Source organism: Felis catus, chromosome A2, assembly GCF_018350175.1.
Source record: "Felis catus isolate Fca126 chromosome A2, F.catus_Fca126_mat1.0, whole genome shotgun sequence".
Taxonomy (NCBI): Eukaryota; Metazoa; Chordata; class Mammalia; order Carnivora; family Felidae; genus Felis; species Felis catus.
Window position 1 is genome coordinate 83,238,350 of NC_058369.1, and position 24,083 is coordinate 83,262,432.

Below are 24,083 nucleotides of genomic sequence, written 5' to 3' on the forward strand. Positions count from 1 at the left end.
TCAGAAGGTTTAAAAATATTCATCCAATCAGGAAAGATAAATAGGTTCTGTGTGTTGAAGCAGTGGAAAGAAATGTAAGTAAAAACTTTAAAGTTATGCATTTTTTTTCTTCTCACTAAATGAAGGGCATTATACTTTTTTTCAGGTGAATTCTCAATTTGTTTCAGATAAAAATTTATAGGGAGGTGGAGGGGCACCAGGGTGGTTCAGTCAGTTGAGCATCTGACTCTTGATTTTGGCTCAGGTTATGATCTCATGGTCATGGGATCGAGCCCCACATGGGGTTATGCATGAAGCATGGAGCCTGCTTAAGAATATCTCTCTGTCTCTGTCTCTATCTCTGTCTCTCTCTCCCTATCCACCCCTCCTTTGCTTGCTCTCTCATTCTCTCTCAAAAAATGTATAGGGAATGTTTACAAGAGTTAGAAAATCATAGTAATTATAGACATGAGCTTGAAGGAAATTAATTAAACCCTGAATATCACAGTTTTGGAATCCTAGGCTTTACCTAGTATCATCATCATTATTGGTTGTGAAAGAGCTGAAGAAGTGAGTCTTATGCTCATGAATATTGGCTTTATTTTAATGACATACTCCAAAAAGCCTGTTCCTTTTAGCTACATCTGAACAAAAATTTGTAGGGCTAACAATAAACCAGTTAATATTGTACTTTAGGTAAAAGCAAGCAAGCCATTTCATGTTCCTTGACTTTAGTCTTTAAGTTATAATCTATATGATTGTATAAAATTAGTTAATTATTTGCTTGGTTTGTTTCTTCTAGTCCTTTTGGGAGAAAAAAAAATACTTGGAAATAGGCATTTTCATTATGTATTTTGGAAAAAGTTGGGTTTACAAAAGTCCCAAACCAAAAGGAAATTTTGTCACCTTTTAAGGCACAATAATACTTCCAGTTTTAGTGCTTTACACAAGAGCATAGCAGAATGCAAAAATCATACATTGTCCATAACTCTGAATACAAACTGAATCAGAGAAAAAAATCAGAGGGAAAAAAAACTTGGCATTATAAGATCCCAAAGAAGTATAATACTTCACTAACGTGTTTTCCTCTATTGTTCAAATAAACATTTAGTAAGCTTATGTATTAATGTTTTGTGTTCCTCAAATGAACACCCAAATGTATGGCTTGGAATCTTCAACAGTAGGAATATTGCCAAAAGAAAGAAAAAGGAGCAAGTATCAAAATAAAAACATGTTATAATCTGGGTATATAATAACAACTGGATCCCTTAAGTGCAAGCTCCAAGAATCTACTGTTGTTATAGAGGTTATTATTTGCATGGTAAAAATTTTCTCTTGTAATAGAGTACAAGGGAAAGGGAAAAACAATCACTTCTTATTTAATTTCAGTTCCTGGAATGACAACAACCTTAGCATCAATTTAAGCACTGATCTGCCCTTCAGGAAATACTATTTAGAAACTTGGACTGATAGAAGAACGGTTTTCCTCAAGATTATTTATAGTACCAGTAATAATTTTTCTTTAGCGTCAGTATCTCTTTATCATCCAATGCTCTCTTTATTGAAAACACCAATTCAAAATTTTAATAATAAATTCATCAAGGTCATGATATTTTCAAAAAAGTTGATGCTGATTTTAGTGACATGAAATGGATTTATGTAAAATTTGCTGTATGTCTTCTCTCATCATATAACTGCTTAAGTTACATTTATACAAAATTATTTGTACTTAATACTTAATATTTTTTACAGGATTTTATGTGCTACACCTAGAAGGACCAAACTTTTATGTACATATTGAAGTGAACATATTGAATTTCATAATCCTGTAATACAACTGTTTAAGAAAATAGGTGTGCTGTTTGCATTAGGCTCAAGTCCATATATATTAAGTCCCATGATTAGGAGAAACCACAAAATTGAGATGAAGGTAAGTGCCATATTTGCACTATATTCTGTTAGAATCCCAAATAATTTGCTCGTCTTGATTTGGTCCTCCTAAAAATTGGGGCAATATTACAGTTGAGCTTATGTACATTTAAAGGAAACACTGAAAGTTTAGGATCAGTGGCTTCTTCAATAGATAGCAAAATAGCATTGCTCCATTTAAAAGCACAACAGCAAAATATGGTAGTGGATGTTATGTCAGAAGTGCTGCTTGGAACATGACTGTGGATGATCTAAGTAGATGAGTTAAATGAAATGAGATTCCAGGAACTGCTCAGGAGACATGGGGTTAGTTAATAATGCCATTTAGAACAAAGGTTGAGGCAGACAACTGGTAAGACTGGTCAATGAAACCATGAATGTAACATTCAAGACAACTGGAAGAAGTAGGTCAGGCACGATTCACTGATTTAGAGCCATGGCTAATTCAGCACTTTGGACAGTTCCCAAAGACATGTTGCCTTCCAGGCACTTAGATTATTTACCCTTTAGATTACCAGATCAACTCATTTAATCCTACCTCTTGGTGTCTCACTTATACCTGCATGTGACCTTAATCCCAAAGGAATTATCTGTACTTAACTAAAGAACTCTGTGGTCTGTTTCACATGAAGCCTACATCTTCAGTCCTGACATAAAGATTCATAGTGTTGTGTTACTTGATTTTACATCAGGCTCACCACTGGGCTTTGTTCTATTAACTTAATTTTAAACTTGATTCAATATGAAAAGATAAGGATGAGATCATCCAAGTCACGGAAGAGAGGCTGTTTACCAACACCTGATGGTCCACCAGAACCAAATCCTCTGGGCCATTTACATACAAGGGCATTCAGCAGCTATTGTATAACAAATTGAAATGAGGTGCTCAGACAGAGTGAGGAGTTGGTGCTGCGGAGAAAAGGAATCTGCTAAAACTGTGTCTAGGATCATGGAGCATAACCGTAGATAGTAACTCACGCACATTAAGGCCTTCCTTGCAGTCTCTGGTAAATAAAAGAATTGCTCTTTTGGGGCGAGTAATTTGAGCCAATTTCTAGGAGGCAGATCTGCAATTCAAGAAAGTCTACTTTGTTTCTAATCAAAGGACAAATTTCATTTTAGCTACATCTTTAACCAAGATTAAAACTAGAATTATTGACAGTGAGACAAAAATGCATACATATGAGAAATACTTTAAAAATGTATTCTTCCTCACAACTACTTTTCAGGTAGATGTTTCCTGTTCTGAAACTGAGTAGTGGGGGTGAATGCTATAAGACGGGTTTCTTCAATGACGGGCATCTTAACTAGACATTTTATAGAGGATTTTCTTGATCTTTGCTAATCAAAAATGAATGGGGTCCCAGTCCCTGACAAGAAATGCACAAGTTGGTAAGTATTTATGAGCAAGAAGAAGCAAAGACTATCTCCCTACCTCCAATTGCATTAGCAGTCTTGATATTCTTGTTTCTGGGTTGGAATCAGACCTAACATAGCTAAAAGATCTATAACCTTAACACTGAGAGTACACCTCCCGCCAAAAAAAAAAAAAAAAAAAGCCACTAAGAGTAACCCAATTTCTTCTTACTTTCTTTAGTGGAGTCACAAAGATGAATTTCCTAGTCTGGCTGAAGGCTGTAGAGTACTGAGAAGGCATGAAAATGTTTTAGCAAGGAGAAGGAAAGGGAGCAATGGTCCAAACACTGCAGAAAGGAGAATATATAACATAGAAAAACTGGGATTTTATTGAAGAAATCTTATGAGAGATTGATGTCATGGAAGTTTGACAAATATAAAAGCTCTCAGGCTTTTCTTTGTCTGGCTAAGGAGCACATTATTGTTATTCTGTATATTCTGAAAGCATCGACAGCAGAAAAGGCATTCCCCAGGTTTCCTTGACAAATAACACACTAAGTGGTAGCCCTGAGCCTTGAGTTTATGATCAGTCCTGAAGGAATAATAGTGATTTTCATTAGAATGTCAATTCTACTGGTTCCTCAGCTGTAATTGTAAGAAAATCTGAAGATCCCGAGATTTGAGAATGCTACCTAGGTGTCTGCCCAGACGGTTATGTGACCTGAAAAAGGAATATTGTTTTCAACCAAGTATACCATGTGTATTTGTAAGCAATGGTATTGACTCCACAAAGTCATATATACAAAGTCTTTTTAGTCAATGATCAGCTCTATGCATGTGGAGGCAATTAACAAGCTGGCACCAAACTTTAGCAAACTAAACTTTCAATACTCAAAAGATGTCTGAAAAAGATTCAAGACAACCCACCCTGGCTCATGAAACTTGGTTATATTTTTATGGTTTCAGGATAGGTTCCTCAAAATTTAACTGGAACTTAAAATTTACTTTATTTTAAAATATTGCTATTAAATTTCATCCTGAGAGTACTGGAGATTTAACATGAACATTTGGTTTAATTTTTTTTCACCTTCTATACAGTTAACAGAGTCTTTATTTTTAAAAACAAAAAGAAAAGGTCATATTGTTAACCATACTACTTTTGATTTGCTCCTGCATGTTAAGCTGCTGGGTTTTTTGTTATATAAATATAATATTTATATTTGCTTTTATATTATAACATATATTTATATTTATGTACGTTACATATATAATATTAAATAAGGTAATTAAATACATTATTATTGGCAGACATACAAACTAATGAATGCCACTAAATAATGTCACAAAACTCACAAGAAAATATGCTACAAAATTTATTGTTTATTTACTCTGACTTCTTTGATATAAGTACTTTCTATGATTTATACAGTTATTTTTCATATAGTTTAAGCAGCTTATATGAGCAACACAGCTTTTCTATTTAAAATATTTTCAATCAACCTCCATCATTACTTATTTTTGACAACATGAACAAGAAACAATACTCATGTGTAAAACCATTTTCTTTTCCTGGGTATTTTTGCCTATTTCCTATAAATGTGGCAATAAGCAACTAAATGTCTTAGCCATAATGTAGGCACATGTCTCAGCCTAAATTGCCTTAGGAATGCAAAGTAAAAGAAGAGATTTTAATATTTCTAACAATATAAAATGTTAAGTTCTTAAGTAACTCTAGTCCACTGGGCATCTACAAGTAAGTGAAGGAGGAAGTAGAGGGTCAAACTACTAATGAACCCAACTTACTTGCTAATGGGAGACCTCAAGTATTTGATTGACTAAGCAGCAATGCATATATTATTACTTTTGTTTTTAATATCACTCACTATTACTTTTAATACAGTAAAACTGGATTCATCTTTGAACTTACTAATATATACAAATATAGTTCACACATACAATGGCTATGAAATACATAATTCCATTAGACATAAACTACATGCCTGTAGATGTCACTTAAATGTATAAATGTGATCATATCAACATGTTATTTATTTGTGCTTTTCAATGCTACCGTTCTCCTTTTACAGATAATTCTACTGAGGTTCACAGATACCAACAGAGTTATTTAGTATTTATAGTGGATAAGTAATAAAGCCAGATTTGGAACTGAGACAGATTCTGGTTCATGTTACAGTGCTCTTTCCACTGAAAGATACTTCCTACATTCAAGCTTTTAGTGTCATCTATTGTTCATGTTTGACTTGAATACACAAGGAGACTTTTCTATTGCAGTAGAGCTTGGGAGAGCAAGCACAGATCATATTTCCTCATATTTTCCTACTTCATCATTTTGCATGAGATGCAAGTGAAGGCCAGTGAAGTGAAGGAACTAAAAAAAAAAACCACACAGAGATAATGACAGGACTGCAACTCAAGTCCTGTGCTCTTTGAGATGTTATCTAAAGATGAAGATAATTTATTTGGAAGATCACAGCTTAGTCTCAGGAGGCCATCACAAGTATATTTCAGTGGGCACATACATATCTCTCAGCATCTTAAGAGTAGAATTAATCTGATGTATCCTAACTTTTTATTTAGAAAATATGTTTCTAAAATTACCTTATTAAAGCTCTCAAACCAAAAGCAGTAGCTTATCAGTAATCTGGCATCCTAACGCATTTCAGCAACAGAGAAAAATGTGATGCAACAAGGAATAAATTTAGCAGATGAGCTGTGCTTACCTTCATAAGTCCCACTTTCTAAGAGAGCACCACTTTTCTCCAATTCCATAAAATCTTCAACGGTGATGAAAATATAGTCCACTCCAGGGACCTCACCCTCCTTATGTGGCCTTGTGGTGCCTGAATAAGGAAAAATTAAAAACAAAAGAAAGACTCTAAGTGATTTGTTGTTGAACTTTAGAAATACCACCATACTTCTGAATATTCAATAACACTTGTTTGTACATCCTGCGAGTTGGCAGCCTGCATTTGTCCTTCTGTTTGTTTGGAAACAGAAAATAGCATGGGTAAAGATTAAAGTAAATATACAAAGCATTCTTCTTCATCAAGCTTATAAAGAGTTCATTGCCATGGAATGCAATTGCATACATTTCTTACAGTGGAAAATGCAGACCATTGTGCCCTTTTTTGAAGGGGCGTTTGAATATTGGGCCAGAAGTCTGCTAGCTCAGGAATTTACATATCTCACTTCTATGAATAAACCTTTATTGTTCTGTAGATTGCCTTGCTATGACATAAAATACAATGGAAAATAGGAATGTTAGCAGCATGTCAATGTATCTTTCTATTTTCATGATCTGCTCCTTTGTAAGGGTACTTTTGGTTTTCATTTGTTAACTTGGCCCCCCAAAATAACTTATATTTGATTTAAAGGAATACAAAATCTTTACTATTACTTAAAATTAATTAAATAATAATTGGAATTGGTGATAATTATAATTGAGTTAGTATTATAATTCCAGTAATAGTTTCCTTTCTTTCCCTTCCCTTCCCTTCTTTCCCTTTCCTTTATTATTGCCTTTAATTCTGACTGAACTGGGAAGCGAAATGCTCTGAGGGGTTGCTTCATGGGTCAACCACTCTTGTTTCCTACAGGGTAAATGGGACATCTGTGGCCAAGGTGACAGAAATATCAACCTGTGGCTCAGTGCAACTGTGCTAGAGAAGTCAGGCTTCCAGATCTGCTGTCCAGTTCATAAGGCAGGAATCAAAATAGAGACATATTAAAGGTTGTGGGTGTGTTTTCTGGTGCACTTCCCTCTCTGAACATGCCCTAAATTCTCTTCTTTTTCTATGCCACCTAATAAAACATTTTGTGTGGTCAGATTGGAATTTCCATAATGCATACAGGCAAATAGTTTATAGAAATATACAAAGGGCAGATATATATATAAGCAAGTATTAATACATTGGCAGGATTGTTCACATTCAAAATTTCCTCTATATTCTCCATATACTAAAAAAAGTATTTTAAACCCTTAAATTTAATTTTCAGTCTATGAAATCTTTATCAACTAGACCATGAAAATAGCCAATTGGTTCTCCTTTTGGTCTGTTAGGATCAGATTTGAACTGCAGATGAAAGGCATAAACTCATGCCAGAATATACAATGTGCTAGTGAAATTGATTTTGTATAAAAATGAATAATTTCCATTGAAAACATTTTTTGAAGAGATTTGAAAGCATTATTTTCTAAAATTAAATTTTAGAACCCTTCTTTGGAGGTTGCAAAACAATTTGTTTCCATAATCACATTTAATGACTTTCCCCTAAATTTGTCACTTCATTTGTTTAACTGAGCCACATTTTGCAATATTTCCTACTGCTTTTATGCTATACAATATAAACCTCCCACACCTAATATGCACAGTGTTGTCAAATTAATGTTTCTATGAAAACCTTAACTTTCAATATCCTGACTTTTACATGCTTAACCCTTGTGAATTAAAAGCACATTAACATAGTTTTTGGCAATCAATTTGTTTTCTGTTTATTTAGAACACACTCTAATCATTAAGAAAAATAGCATAACAAAGATTCCATTTTCCTTACTAACTTATCTGCATATTTCAGAAGCTACATGCTTTGATTAATTAAGTGCTTGCAGTGCGGTAATGCATTCCTAGCACAATTTGAGCACAGGACCACATGCTTGAGGCCAGTTCCTGAGTTTGCTTCTGGACTGGAATTACTTGACTACGCCAAACTCTAGTGGACATGTTTGTGGTTGTGATCTTTTGGAAGGACCATCAGTACTCTGGTTCACCGGGTAGGTTTTCCGTCTCTATACTGCACCTCAGGACAATGCGACTGAACTCTTGCCTTGGGGATACAGACTCCTAATGGCTACATCAGTGTCACCTGTTGCTACTGACCTGCTTAAAGCTATATGGATGGGGGCTCACGTACCTCACTGTGGCTTGAAGAAGTTCTATACTATAATTCCAAATGCTACAATTCCCATCTTTGACATTCATCTCATGTCTTCTTTTCTCATCCTCTTCATTTTTATAATTATAACCCCCAGGCTCTTGTTCTCTTTTAATTTCCCTCATGTTCACCAAATATGGCTTCAATTCCCTCTCTAAATTCTAAAGACTCTAAATTCTAAACAACCTAGAATACCATCTTTCCTTTAGCTCACCTTCACCATTTCCCCACTCCTAATAAGCTCCCAAGTTCAATATTGGCTATTTCATTCATAGACTGTTAGTTGCTCCAGAAAACAGTGGACATTCATCCACTGAGAAAGCACCCTACAAATTCAGGTTACCTAATATCAGTTTGATTCAACTGATGATTGGCAATCCTTTTATATGTCTTCCTTCTCTGTCACAATCAGACCATTTTCTAATACTCAACAGCTGTCACTTTCAACAGAAGACATTAGTGCATTCTTTTTGTGGTAAAGAAAGAGATAATCTGAAATCAAATTCCCCAAAGCTCATCTTATTTTTTAAGTTTGTTTGTTTGTTTATTTATTCATTCATTTTAAATGTTTATTTATTTCATAGAAAGACAAAGTGCCAACAGGGAGGGGCAGAGAGAAAGGGAGACACAGAATCCGAAACAGGCTCCAGGCTCTGAGCTGTCAGCACAGAGCCCAATGCGGGGCTTGTACGCACAAACCGGGAGATCATGACCTGAGTTGAAGTCAGATGCTTAACCAACTGAGCCACCCAGGCACTCCAAGTTTATTTATTTTGAGAGAGAGAGAGCAAGAAGGAGTTGGGGAGGGGCAGAGAGAGAGAGTGAGAGAGAATCCCAAGCAGGCTCTGCACTGTCAGTGCAAAGCACGACAAGGGGCTCAAACTCACGAAATGTGACATCAGGACTTGAGCTGAATTCAAGATTCTAGATTAACCAACCAAGCCACCCAGAACCCCCTTCTCAAAGCTTCTTAATTTGTACTTTCGTTATCTGCATTCTCTTCACCCTTAATTAGAATCATCCATCTATCTTGCTAAAATGAATCCTTTCTCTTCTGCTTTCTTGCAGGTTAGTTTTTTTTTTCTTTTTTAAAATCAGAGTTACATATGCAGATATTTTGAAGTCAACCATTCTACAGAGCTCAGTATTTGAATAAAAGCAGACTGTCATCACCACTCCCCAAAACATTCCCTTCATCCAGAGGCAAAGACTCAACATTTTTAGCTGATTCTTTTGTTTTTACCTCCATCCATTTAAATAATTTATTTATGATGTCCTTCTTTCTTTTTTCTTTCTAATGTTTATTTATTTGGGAGAAAGAGAGAGTACGAGCAGGAGAGGGGTAGAGAGAGAAAGAGACACAAAATCTGAAGCAGGCTCCAGGCTCTGAGATGTCAGCACAGAACTCAATGTGGGGCCCGAAGTCACCAAGAGTGAGATCATGACCTGAGCTGAAGTCAGACACTTAAATGACTGAGCCACCCATGTGCCCCCTCCATTGTATCTTTGTGCATGTGTTTTACTTTAGCTATTATTTCCTGATTTCTTGGTAAAGCAAATGAGGAGTTAGCTGTTTCTTGCCCATGTTTCCTACACCTCACTTCCTCCCTCTCTCCTCCTCTCATTCTCCCAATAGCACAAACTTGTGTTTAGATGACTACTTAATGTTTACAATGACAACAGTATGTAAATCTATTTCCACCTGAACCTTGTGATGTGGTAGTAGACTAATTTTCCTTTCTTGCATAACTTTTGTTTACTCTAGATTTAGTGTTTCCATTTCCAATTTCCCTTATATTAATGGAGAATTCAATTAATTAACACCTTCCTTGTTGGATAAGTCAACTTTTAACATATACAAGTATACTTAATATTTCATCAGGTTTATCCTATTGAAGAAATTGCTCCTGGAGCCTCTAACCTGCTCCAATCCAGACCTGCTGTCCCATGACACAGCTGTCATCCTGGGATCATCTTTGCCATCATCCCGGGGATTCACTTTGCCTCTTCCCTGTGTCATGCTGCTCTTTTCCCAGATCCCATGTCTCTTTTTGTGGTCTATTCCCTCGTTTTGGCAGAGCACATCTGCCAGAAGCTTTCTGTCAAAAGCTTTCACAGAAGCTACATTTTCTTTTCATGTCTGAAAAATACTTTATTCTATCCTTATGGTGGCAAATCAGACTCAGCATTTCAGGAAAATTTCATAATGAAAACATATTTTCTCCACCCTGTTCCTCTGTTAATGTCACCACTATTATTCTAGCCATACATGCTTTGAACCTTTCCCTCAGAGTCACAATCGGGGTGTCTGTCCCTCACTTGTTTATCCCATCTCCAAATATTTGGCAAATTCTGTGCCCTGTACCTCCACAATGTTGTCCTTCCCTTCTGTACTATCTCTGTTCTAAAATTGCCCTCCTGGACCTGGTACTGGCTATGTCACTGTTGTGACTGCCTCCCCCTCTTAGTTTATCATCACACTCCCCAATTACCCTGGGAAAGCACAAGGCTCACCTCTAGTCAAGAGATTTGGTTGAAAACATAAGGAGAGGAAAATACTGAAAGTTTAAAAAGTCAGAAAAATCTAAGATTCTATTATTGACAATAAAAGGCGATTCTGGCATGCCAGGTTGTAGAGTCTCAGGATGGACTTTCCTTTATGGAACATGTGAGGAGAATAATTTGAGAAGTTTCCTCTTAAGAAATATCTTCCTTTTGAGCTTGTCATGTGGCATTCTCCTCTCTGGGTACCCCAAAATTTCCACCATTAGAATTACTCTTTGGTTTAGACCAAACAGAAACTATCTTTAAAACATAAGCTATAGTAGATGTGAATATGAGCCAGGCAATGAAACTGCCTGGGTTTGGTGGAGCTCTGCCATTTGCTATCAGTATTACCTTGAGTAATGTATAACTCTAGTTTTCCTATCTATAAAATATGGTTAATACCAGTAGCATTTTGGTTGATTTGAAATCAAGACATTTGAAACCAAGAAATGAAAAACAATCAAGGATTCTTCAAATCAAGACAATGTCTGGAACATGTGAAGCACTCAAAAAAAATATTTATATTAAGTATTGTTGTTTGGAAGAGCAGAGATGACACCCTGGATTTTTTTTCCACATGAATTCTTGCCACAAATATTAATTGAGCACTTACTATATGCCAAGTACTATTCAAGATACTGAGGATATATTTTTGAATAACACAAAATAGGACCCTTTCTTTTGTGGAACTTATATTCTACCAAAGAGAGACAGAGAGTAAACAACAACAACAACAACAACAACAACAACAACAACAAAACATAATTAAAAAGTAAGTTATATAATATGCTATAAATAATTAAATTCTAATAAATGACCGTAAATCATTTTCACCTATGGATTATTAGCGGGTCAATTACTTAGATTTTTAACTGTTAGTTTACACAAATGGAGCAAAAGCTTGAAGAGAAGAGAAAGAGAGAGAGAGAGAGAGACAGAGTATGTGTGTGTGTGTGTGTGAGAGAGAGAGAGAGAGACAGACAAACAGAGAGAGAGAGACAGAGAGAAAGAGAGAGAGACCATAAGGATCTGAGGGGAAATAGACAACAGTTGAGGGCTGCAGGCTTCCCAGGGGCAAATGCTGGCTTGGCGAAAGATCTCTGGGAGCCAGCAAGAACCTACTTATATTTTGGAAAGAATCACTAAATTCCTAAAGAGAAATTTTACGTATTTCACATATTGCTTGTTTTAGCTTAGGTCAACTGGCTTACACATTGGTGCCCAATACAGATATTTTTGAACTTTCAAGGTTATTCTCACAGGATTGATAAATAGGACAGTGCACGATAGGCTCTGATGACTAGCGTATGTACACACACAGAGACATATATATCACCCCAAATTTTTAAAACAGGGAAGTGTAAGCATGGTGTATCAGACAGGTTTTCAAAGTTGGAATTCAAAACATTTGCCTTCTATTTTGGTTTTAATAATTTAGGTTTGTGGTCTTGGATTAAAACATCATTGAAGTTTATTTATATATTTATTTGTAAGAAATCTCTACAATCAATGTGGGGTTCAAACTTACAACCACAGGATTAAGAGTCACATGCTCTTCCGACTGAGCCAGCCAGGTACCCCAACATATATATGGTCAACAGACACATGAAAAGATGCTCGACATCACTCATCATCAGGGAAATACAAGTCAAACCACAAGTGAGATAACATCTCACACCTGTCAGAGTGGCTAAAATGAAAAACACAAGACACAACAGGTTTTGGTGAGGATGTGGGGTAAAAGGAACCTTTGTATACTGTTGATGGGAATGCAAATTTGTGCAGCCACTCTGGGAAACAATATGGAGGTTCTTCAAAAAGTTAAAAATAGAACTACCCTATGATTCAACAATTGCACTGCTAGGTTATTTACCCAAAGAATACAAAAATGCTGATTCAAAGGAATGCATGCAACCTGATGTCTATAGCAGCATTATCTACATTAGCTAATTACAAAACAGCAAAACATTTTTATGCTGAAATAAGTATAGTTACTTTCCCAACTCAGTTACCATCCCAAAGGATTATGAGAGGTGACAGTGAAGCAAGATTCACCAGTAATAGAAAGTTATCCCCCTGTGTTAGGAATAGAGTGGAAGCTAGTAGAATAAAAGAGGAAATACAGGTGATTCATCATATAGCTAAAAGCTGAAGCTCCTCTTCTTTTAATGCTCTTCTATATTTGGTTGGAACTTTCCTAAGTGGTGTTTAGATAAGTGCAAAAGAAATTTTATTATCCAGATTATGGCTTATAGATTTCATTCTTTGTTTCCCGGACCACTCCTCCAAAGGGAAAATAAATAGAAAGGAAACGGAGGAAATGCTACTAAATTGAGTCTTTGCTTTATCTCTGATCGCTTCATTTCTTAAAAAAAAACAACATATTGAATAATTGCCAAATTAAGTACTGTATGAATAACACCTTCTTCATAAGTTAATAAAAGCATATAGTATTTCTGCTCAAAAGACATGTCTAAAGAGAATGAATGCTCCCAAATGGTTAGCTTATTATCGATACATAGTGAAAGCATATCAAGGTCGCTTGTCATTTTGTTACCATGGCAACTGGGGGTGCCAAAATGGATTTTATTGTTGTTATTATTATTATTCTACTTCGTAAATGAAGGAACATTGCTCCTTTTGCCTTAGGAAGGAAAGAGCATGATGTTTGTGGTAAATATAATTCTGAAGCACATTTTGCCTCAGCCTTCTGATATGTTCTGATTTTAGCGAAATGCTTAAAAAAGCAGTCACTGGATTACAGAAAGGTATTACTACCTAGATAATGGTCAATGCAGTTATCTATTGTAATCTATTTTGATGTGCAAAATGTTCTACAGTGTCCATTACACTATAGGCACCCTATACACATTTGCTGTAGAAATGGATTTGGAATCAATCATTAATAGTCAATGTGTTCTAAGCAGATGGGTCACTGTGTGAGAATCTGAGAACTAAATTATTTTCTTATGCATGTTTCTGAATATATTCTCTCTTCATTCCTCGTGTTTCTCAACTGCAAGCTGAAGGAAATAAATCTTGACAGCTACAATGACTTCCTCTAGATTCGACCTTTAATTAACTTACTCTTTAAGATTTCTGAAGACACTGCTTTAGTTTGTCAGTTACTCATTAGCAAGTGGGAACACCATCACCAGATTTGTGTGTGTGCTTCCAATAAAAACATTCAGGAGATTCCCTGGCCAATGCCCCTAATCAATTTTTACATAATCTGCTTAGATCTTGGGTTTTATTGCACTCATTTTCAATCATATAAAATCCAGAAGTATGATTTTATACAGACATAGAGTTAAGTTAGCAAGGAAAATCATTTAGTTTGGGTCACTGAGCCCTATGTGGTATAGATTATAAAACAATGTGAGCTTTATAGATTTCTTGTCAGCTGATGGGGTGGGTTGGGTTAAGGTCAAAAAGCAAAGTCTGCAATTTGGTTCAATTAATCACCTATTAGGTATAAGAATTACTTAGTGCCTCAATAAAACACTCCACATGTTTTATAAAATATTAAATATTTGACAGTTTCATGTGAAATATATCAGTATTCGACTTAACAGTGTATTACTCTAAACCTCAGTAATTATTTCAAAACTCTCTTATCCTCTAAAGTAGCAAGCTGTCAACTATTGTTTAAAGTTGCATTTGCATAGTTAATAATGTTCTTCATTTTTCAGACAGAAGTTTTTGAAGAAGAAAGCTCTCCTTGAATATATCTGGATATAAAAGTTCAGACTAATGTCTTATACAGCACCAATTACTGTTTTACATCTTAACAGTTTGGATTGAGGCAGTATCATACCCAAACAAATGGCTCCTGAAATGTACGACACATCAGAATCACATGCAGAACTTGTTAAACACAGATTGAGGGGTGTCACACTCAGAGTTTCTGATTCAGTAAATATTAGGTGGTGCCTGAGAATTAAAATTTCTAACAAGTTTCCAGGTGCTGTTGATACTGCTAGTCTAGGGACAAGGATTAGAGAACCACTCACTGCTCTAAACTCACTCAGATCTCTAGAAACCCAAACTAAAAGCAATATGATATCTCATTATTAATTTAACTACAACAGGTCATAAAGTATGTGGTTTGTGACCTTAGAATTCACTCTAGGGTAATTGATAGCCATGTCCTGGGTTCAGAGGAAACAAGCCATTCTTCATTTGTTGGTATATAGGTATATCACCGCTACTGAACATTGCTTTTCCACAGTTCTCTTTGAAGTTAATTGAATTTGGAAGACAATGGACAAATCCCCATTTATGTTTGCTCATAAATAACTTTCATGATTATTGGAAGTAACATAAACGATCTTGGTTCTACGTATACAACAATATGGCTTAAATTCTGAAGACATAGGAGGTTTGAATGTAGCTCACCAGGAGTGATAAACAACAATGTGGCAAGGGGAGAGGTTTGCAAGATGGCGGCTTAGGAGGACGCTGGGCTCACCGCACGTCCTGCTGATCACTTAGATTCCACCTACACCTGCCTAAGCAACCCAGAAAACCGCCAGAGGATTAGCAGAACGGAGTCGCCGGAGCCAAACGCAGACGAGAGGCCCACGGAAGAGGGGCCCCCCCTGAAGTGGATCACCTAAGGAGAACCGATCTAAGCCTGCCCCTCCTGCCCCTGTGCACCTTGCCTACCCACCCCAGCTAATACGCCAGATCCCCAGCATCACAAGCCTGGCAGTGTGCAAGTAGCCCAGACGGGCCACACCACCCCACAGTGAATCCTGCCCCTAGGAGAGGGGAAGAGAAGGCACACACCAGTCTGACTGTGGCCCCAGCGTGGGCTGGGGGCAGACATCAGGTCTGACTGCGGCCCCGCCCACCAACTCCAGTTATACACCACAGCACAGGGGAAGTGCCCTGCAGGTCCTCACCATGCCAGGGACTATCCAAAATGACCAAGCGGAAGAATTCCCCTCAGAAGAATCTCCAGGAAATAACAACAGCTAATGAGCTGATCAAAAATGATTTAAATAATATAACAGAAAGTGAATTTAGAATAATAGTCATAAAATTAATCGCTGGGCTTGAAAACAGTATACAGGACAGCAGAGAATCTCTTCCTACAGAGATCAAGGGACTAAGGAACAGTCACGAGGAGCTGAAAAACGTTTTAAACGAAATGTATAACAAAATGGAAACCACCACAGCTCGGCTTGAAGAGGCAGAGGAGAGAATAGGTGAACTAGAGGATAAAGTTATGGAAAAAGAGGAAGCTGAGAAAAAGAGAGATAAAAAAATCCAGGAGTATGAGGGGGAAATTAGAGAACTAAGTGATACACTAAAAAGAAATAATATACGCATAATTGGTATCCCAGAGGAGGAAGAGAGAGGGAAAGGTGCTGAAGGGGTACTTGAAGAAATAATAGCTGAGAACTTCCCTGAACTGGGGAAGGAAAAAGGCACTGAAATCCAAGAGGCACAGAGAACTCCCTTCAGACGTAACTTGAATCGATCTTCTGCACGACATATCATAGTGAAACTGGCAAAATACAAGGATACAGAGAAAATTCTGAAAGCAGCAAGGGGTAAACGTGCCCTCACATATAAAGGGAGACCTATAAGACTCGTGACTGATCTCTCTTTTGAAACTTGGCAAGCCAGAAAGAATTGGCACGAGATTTTCAGGGTGCTAGACAGAAAAAAATATGCAGCCAAGAATCCTTTATCCAGCAAGTCTGTCATTTAGAATAGAAGGAGAGATAAAGGTCTTCCCAAACAAACAAAAACTGAAGGAATTTGTCACCACTAAACCAGCCCTACAAGAGATCCTAAGGGAGATCCTGTGAGACAAAGTCCCAGAGACATCACTACAAGCATAAAACATACAGACATCACAATGACTCTAAACCCGTATCTTTCTATAATAACACTGAATGTAAATGGATTAAATGCGCCAACCAAAAGACATAGGGTATCAGAATGGATAAAAAAACAAGACCCATCTATTTGCTGTCTACAAGAGACTCATTTTAGACCTGAGGACACCTTTAGATTGAGAGTGAGGGGATGGAGAACTATTTATCATGCGACTGGAAGCCAAAAGAAAGCTGGAGTAGCCATACTTATATCAGACAAACTAGACTTTAAATTAAAGGCTGTAACAAGAGATGAAGAAGGACATTATATAATAGTTACAGGGTCTATCCATCAGGAAGAGCTAACAATTATAAATGTCTATGCGCCGAATACCGGAGCCCCCAAATATATAAAACAATTACTCATAAACATAAGCAACCTTATTGATAAGAATGTGGTAATTGCAGGGGACTTTAACACCCCACTTACAGAAATGGATAGATCATCTAGACACACGGTCAATAAAGAAACAAGGGCCCTGAATGAGACATTGGATCAGATGGACTTGACAGATATATTTAGAACTCTACATCCCAAAGCAACAGAATATACTTTCTTCTCGAGTGCACATGGAACATTCTCCAAGATAGATCATATACTGGGTCACAAAACAGCCCTTCATAAGTTTACAAGAATTGAAATTATACCATGCATACTTTCAGACCGCAATGCTATGAAGCTTGAAATCAACCACAGAAAAAAGTCTGGAAAACCTCCAAAAGCATGGAGGTTAAAGAACACCCTACTAACGAATGAGTGGGTCAACCAGGCAATTAGAGAAGAAATTAAAAAATATATGGAAACAAACGAAAATGAAAATACAACAATCCAAACGCTTTGGGACGCAGCAAAGGCAGTCCTGAGAGGAAAATACATTGCAATCCAGGCCTATCTCAAGAAACAAGAAAAATCCCAAATACAAAATCTAACAGCACACCTAAAGGAACTAGAAGCAGAACAGCAAAGGCAGCCTAAACCCAGCAGAAGAAGAGAAATAATAAAGATCAGAGCAGAAATAAACAATATAGAATCTAAAAAAACTGTAGAGCAGATCAACGAAACCAAGAGTTGGTTTTTTGAAAAAATAAACAAAATTGACAAACCTCTAGCCAGGCTTCTCAAAAAGAAAAGGGAGGTGACCCAAATTGATAAAATCATGAATGAAAATGGAATTATTACAACCAATCCCTCAGAGATACAAACAATTATCAGGGAATACTATGAAAAATTATATGCCAACAAATTGGACAACCTGGAAGAAATGGACAAATTCCTGAACACCCACACTCTTCCAAAACTCAATCAGGAGGAAATAGAAAGCTTGAACAGACCCATAACCAGCGAAGAAATTGTATCGGTTATCAAAAGTCTCCCAACAAATAAGAGTCCAGGACCAGATGGCTTCCCAGGGGAGTTCTACCAGACGTTTAAAGCAGAGATAATACCTATCCTTCTCAAGCTATTCCAAGAAATAGAAAGGGAAGGAAAACTTCCAGACTCATTCTATGAAGCCAGTATTACTTTGATTCCTAAACCAGACAGAGACCCAGTAAAAAAAGAGAACTACAGGCCAATATCCCTGATGAATATGGATGCAAAAATTCTCAATAAGATACTAGCAAATTGAATTCAACGGCATATAAAAAGAATTATTCACCATGATCAAGTGGGATTCATTCCTGGGATGCAGGGCTGGTTCAACATTCGCAAATCAATCAACGTGATACATCACATTAACAAAAAAAAAAGAGAAGAACCATATGATCCTGTCAATCGATGCAGAAAAGGCCTTTGACAAAATCCAGCACCCTTTCTTATAAAAACCCTTGAGAAAGTCGGGATAGAAGGAACATACTTAAACATCATAAAAGCCATTTATGAAAAGCCCACAGCTAACATCATCCTCAACGGGGAAAAACTGAGAGCTTTTTCCCTGAGATCAGGAACACGACAGGGATGCCCACTCTCACCGCTGCTGTTTAACATAGTGCTGGAAGTTCTAGCATCAGCAATCAGACAACAAAAGGAAATCAAAGGCATCAAAATTGGCAAAGATGAAGTCAAGCTTTCGCTTTTTGCAGATGACATGATATTATACATGGAAAATCCGATAGACTCCACCAAAAGTCTGCTAGAACTGATACAGGAATTCAGCAAAGTTGCAGGATACAAAATCAATGTACAGAAATCAGTTGCATTCTTATACACTAACAATGAAGCAACACAAAGACAAATAAAGAAACGGATCCCATTCACAATTGCACCAAGAAGCATAAAATACCTAGGAATAAATCTAACCAAAGATGTAAAGGATCTGTATGCTGAAAACTATAGAAAGCTTATGAAGGAAATTGAAGAAGATTTAAAGAAATGGAAAGACATTCCCTGCTCATGGATTGGAAGAATAAATATTGTCAAAAAGTCAATACTACCCAAAGCTATCTACACATTCAATGCAATCCCAATCAAAATTGCACCAGCATTCTTCTCGAAACTAGAACAAGCAATCCTAAAATTCATATGGAACCACAAAAGGCTCCGAATAGCCAAAGTAATTTTGAAGAAGAAGACCAAAGCAGGAGGCATCACAATCCCAGACTTTAGCCTCTACTACAAAGCTGTCATCATCAAGACAGCATGGTATTGGCACAAAAACAGACACATAGACCAATGGAATAGAATAGAAACCCCAGAACTAGACCCACAAACGTATGGCCAACTCATCTTTGACAAAGCAGGAAAGAACATCCAATGGAAAAAAGACAGTCTCTTTAACAAATGGTGCTGGGAGAACTGGACAGCAACATGCAGAAGGTTGAAACTAGACCACTTTCTCACACCATTCACAAAAATAAACTCCAAATGGATAAAGGACCTAAATGTGAGACAGGAAACCATCAAAACTTTAGAGGAGAAAGCAGGAAAAGACCTCTCTGACCTCAGCCGTAGCAATCTCTTCCTCGACACATCCCCAAAGGCAAGGGAATTAAAAGCAAAAGTGAATTACTGGGACCTTATGAAGATAAAAAGCTTCTGCACAGCAAAGGAAACAACCAACAAAACTAAAAGGTAACCAACGGAATGGGAAAAGATATTCGCAAATGATATATCGGACAAAGGGCTAGTATCCAAAATCTATAAAGAGCTCACTAAACACACACCCGAAAAACAAATAACCCAGTGAAGAAATGGGCAGAAAACATGAATAGACACTTCTCTAAAGAAGACATCCGGATGGCCAACAGGCACATGAAAAGATGTTCAGTGTCGCTCCTTATCAGGGAAATACAAATCAAAACCACACTCAGGTATCACCTCACGCCAATCAGAGTGGCCAAAATGAACAAATCAGGAGACTATAGATGCTGGAGAGGATGTGGAGAAACGGGAACCCTCTTGCACTGTTGGTGGGAATGCAAATTGGTGCAGCCGCTCTGGAAAGCAGTGTGGAGGTTCCTCAGAAAATTAAAAAGAGACCTACCCTATGACCCAGGAATAGCACTGCTAGGAATTTATCCAAGGGATACAGGAGTACTGATGCATAGGGCCACTTGTACCCCAATGTTCATAGCAGCACTCTCCACAATAGCCAAATTATGGAAAGAGCTTAAATGTCCATCAACTGATGAATGGATAAAGAAATTGTGGTTTATATACACAATGGAATATTACGTGGCAATGAGAAAAAATGAAATATGGCCTTTTGTAGCAATGTGGATGGAACTGGAGAGTGTGATGCTAAGTGAAATAAGCCATACAGAGAAAGACAGATACCATATGGTTTCACTCTTATGTGGATCCTGAGAAACTTAACAGGAACCCATGGGAGAGGGGAAGGAAAAAAAAAAAAAGAGGTTAGAGTGGGAGAGAGCCAAAGCATAAGACTGTTAAAAACTGAGAACAAACTGAGGGTTGATGGGGGGTGGGAGGGAGGAGAGGGTGGGTGATGGGTATTGAGGAGGGCACCATTTGGGATGAGCACTGGGTGTTGTATGGAAACCATTTTGTCAATAAATTTCATATATATATAAAAAAAATAAAATAAAATATCTCTTGATTGAGGAAAAAAAAAAAGAAAAAAGAAAATATCCAGGAAATGAAGGCGCAATGTCAGAAAACCATCCCAGAGACCCCACAGCACACAGGCCTATGCCCCCTGTTAATAGTATATGTAGTCTTTAAATGTGGCACAAGACACGTTTACTAACACACCCGAACACCTTTAGTTTCCCTGTGATGAGAAGACAATAAACAGGTAAACTTAGACTTGTTTAGCAATTAATGTTTCAGTAAAAAAAAAAAAAAAAAAAAAAAAAAAAAAAAAAAAAAAAAAAAAAAAGAGAGAGAAAAAAAACAACAATGTGGCAAGAAAAAACAAGTATATGATGCAGACGACTTCTTGGATTAAGAAAATACTATGATAGGGGCGCCTGGGTGGCGCAGTCGGTTGAGCGTCCGACTTCAGCCAGGTCGCGATCTTGCGGTCCGTGAGTTCGGCCCGCATCAGGCTCTGGGCTGATGGCTCGGAGCCTGGAGCCTGTTCCGATTCTGTGTCTCCCTCTCTCTCTGCCCCTCCCCCGTTCATGCTCTGTCTCTCTCTGTCCCAAAAATAAAAAAAAAAAAAAAAGAAAATACTATGATAGTGAAAAAAAAGGGGACAAATATGAAAAATTTGTGGATCTCTAACAAACAAGACAAAGTAGCATCTTCTTATTTCTCCATGCCAAGGTATTTGATTCACTAAATGTTAAATTACAGCTTGTCTACAACTATACTAATCAGACTAAATCAGGGAATGGGCATGCACTGTGGAATTAGTGCCCATAAATCTCTCTGTGGGAACAAATTATTTAGAAAAACATATCCTTTCATCAATTCCATACTTTCATCAATTCCAAGACTTATATAATTATGTCTCTGGTATAAACACTAGAGAAAACAAGGGGTGAAGGTGAGAAGTGTCTTTCAAAACTCAAAGTTTATCTTACTGTCCTTATCACTTGAACTGAAAAACCCATGATGCTAAGAAAGAGAGATAGGCAATGTGTATGTAACATTGTGTGTCAACTATACTCAAATAAAATATGTATATTTAAGAAAGGTAAGCAATGTTTGGGTGATTGCTTCTGAAGCTGATGCATGCATATACATTTTGACTTTTAAGGCTCCTCCACTAAATGATCCTACCTAATTATTGGCAGTACCAAGGCATCACTGACTGCTGGTACACAAGCATCTACCCACTGAGGAAAAGCTAGGACAAAGTGAATGATTTCCTAACTGCACAGCATTTAATTTATCACTCTTTCAGCAGCAAAGAAATCACAACCTGAATCCTATCCATTCCTTCACATCAAAGCCCATCTTCTCCACCCGGTGCCTTGCTGAGAAAACTTAGTTGCACAATTAACTTTCCCCATCAAAGTTTTGCCTTTACCTCACTTGCATTCATGGTCCAGAATAATCCACTGCTCTTGGAGGTAAAGACACAACAAGATAAAATGACTCACCCGAGTAAAATCAGATTCCTAAACAGTTAACTTCTTGCTTTTTGATCCATTCTCACAATATCTAAAGGAACAGGATAAAGGGACACTGGACTCTCACTTGTAAAATACGGTAACAAACCATAATCTCAAGATTCTTGAGTTGATTATTAATTTCCTGAAATTTTTAACAGTGTGGAAGAAGATGAATGCCCCTTTTGTTACCAATTAATTCAGTTTGAACTTCTGATTTTAATTCTTCAATACTTAATTTAGATATGTTCTATATCGGGCATTCTATAGGATTAATAAAAAGAGGTTTTTGATTCCCTATTTTACTACTTAATAGATAATGTCTCGAGATTACATGCCAAGCTAAAAGAAAAGAAAGATCAGTGACTTTTTATAGAAACAATATATATTTAGTTTGAAGCTTTTATACTCTCCTCATGTAAAATTAATTTGGGCCAGGACTAAACTGCATAGATACGCCAGCTCTCTGAGCAATGCAGAAACACTCTGTTCTTTGACCTTCATTGCATAGAAGGTTTAGTGGATCATAACTTTATCATTTTATCTCTATTAGAATCTTGCAATGACATTAACTTTTACTATCACCATATGTCTCTACGGCATTCTATATTCTGAAATGCCCAAGGTAGATGACAGAATACAGAGCCTACAGAGTACCAGAAGATCCAGAAGAAGGTAAGAAGGCAGTTAACTATTCGGGGATTTCAAAACATGAAAATGCTTTTCAGATTATATGGCACAAATCACATATTTGAGTGGTCAAATCTATTTGTTGAGGTTCTCAAGAATATGCACATCAAATTACCTTGGAGGGAAGACAAAAATATTATTATCATATTATTTATAGGAGAAAGTGATAGTCACATTCACATTCTACATTTGAAAAGAAAATTATTATTATCTGGTATAAAGATTAGCATTTACATGATAAAGTTGTATATAAAAAATATACACATGCATATAAGCTTTAAATTTAGGGCCAAAAAACTAGCATAATATATGAAAATAAGACACAGAAAAAGGGAATTATGTTGGGTTAGGCAATTCAAGTATTTGATTCTGCACTGCATTACAGTACAATATTGAAAATAACTTAGCTAGAGGGCTTTCTCTAGATGAAACAGTCTGCTAATTTTTAATATATTCAATAATACATTTTTGAAAACTTCTATTTTATACAAACGTATCATTTGCCCACATACATATGAAATGTTTAAGAATGAGTAGTATCTAATAGAAAAAAGAAAAAAAGGTGTGCCTGATAAATATAGCAAAGTAAGGAATTGTATGAGAAGTTTATTTGTGTAAATAACATCAGTAAGTACGAATAATTATTGAGTCCTAACCTTGGGTGAGGCACTTTTCTCTGCATTTTGCATGCATTAGCTCTTTTACTTCTCTTAACAACTCTATAAGGTGAATAGCATTCTACCCATTTTACAGCTTGAGTAACTTGCCCAAGTCACAGGATTGCTAAGTGGCCAAGTCAGGATTCAAACCCAGTCAGTGTGACTGCAGAAGCCAGGTTCCTAAGTAACAGGTGCTCCCTTCTCCCCTATGAAATGTTCTAAATAGATTTTGTTGTGAGACATGGATGGGGGTGGCAGGTCAAAGTGGTGGGGAATATGCTTCACGGATGGTGGATGGGAGGCCATCATTCAGAGGACATTCAGATAAGTGTTCTGCCAGAAGAGCATAAGGAAATCAGGAGTCAAATATCCTATGGAGAAGAAGGGAGAAGTAAGGCATTCTCTAAACTGCTGCTGAGTTAGGGTAAATAGGTATATCCAGGAAGATAATTCGGAATGATGAGAAAGTAGCTGAGGAGCAAAAGGAGAGATATCTTTGGAAAGAAAGCCCAAATTTGTAAAATTGAAAAGCTACAAACATTTTAAAAGAAATGTGATA

At 36.9% G+C, this 24,083-nt stretch overlaps 1 protein-coding gene across 11 annotated transcripts in view; it reads right to left on the reverse strand.

Moving 5' to 3' along the window:
• Window positions 1-24,083, reverse strand: part of MAGI2 (membrane associated guanylate kinase, WW and PDZ domain containing 2) — a 1,363,649-nt gene that overhangs the window by 599,029 nt on the left and 740,537 nt on the right. For all 11 annotated transcript variants that reach the window (XM_045053218.1, XM_045053217.1, XM_045053215.1 and 8 more), the window contains one exon: window positions 6,006-6,125. In XM_045053218.1, coding sequence (XP_044909153.1) covers window positions 6,006-6,125 — 120 coding nt within the window. The remainder of the gene's footprint in view (window positions 1-6,005; window positions 6,126-24,083) is intronic.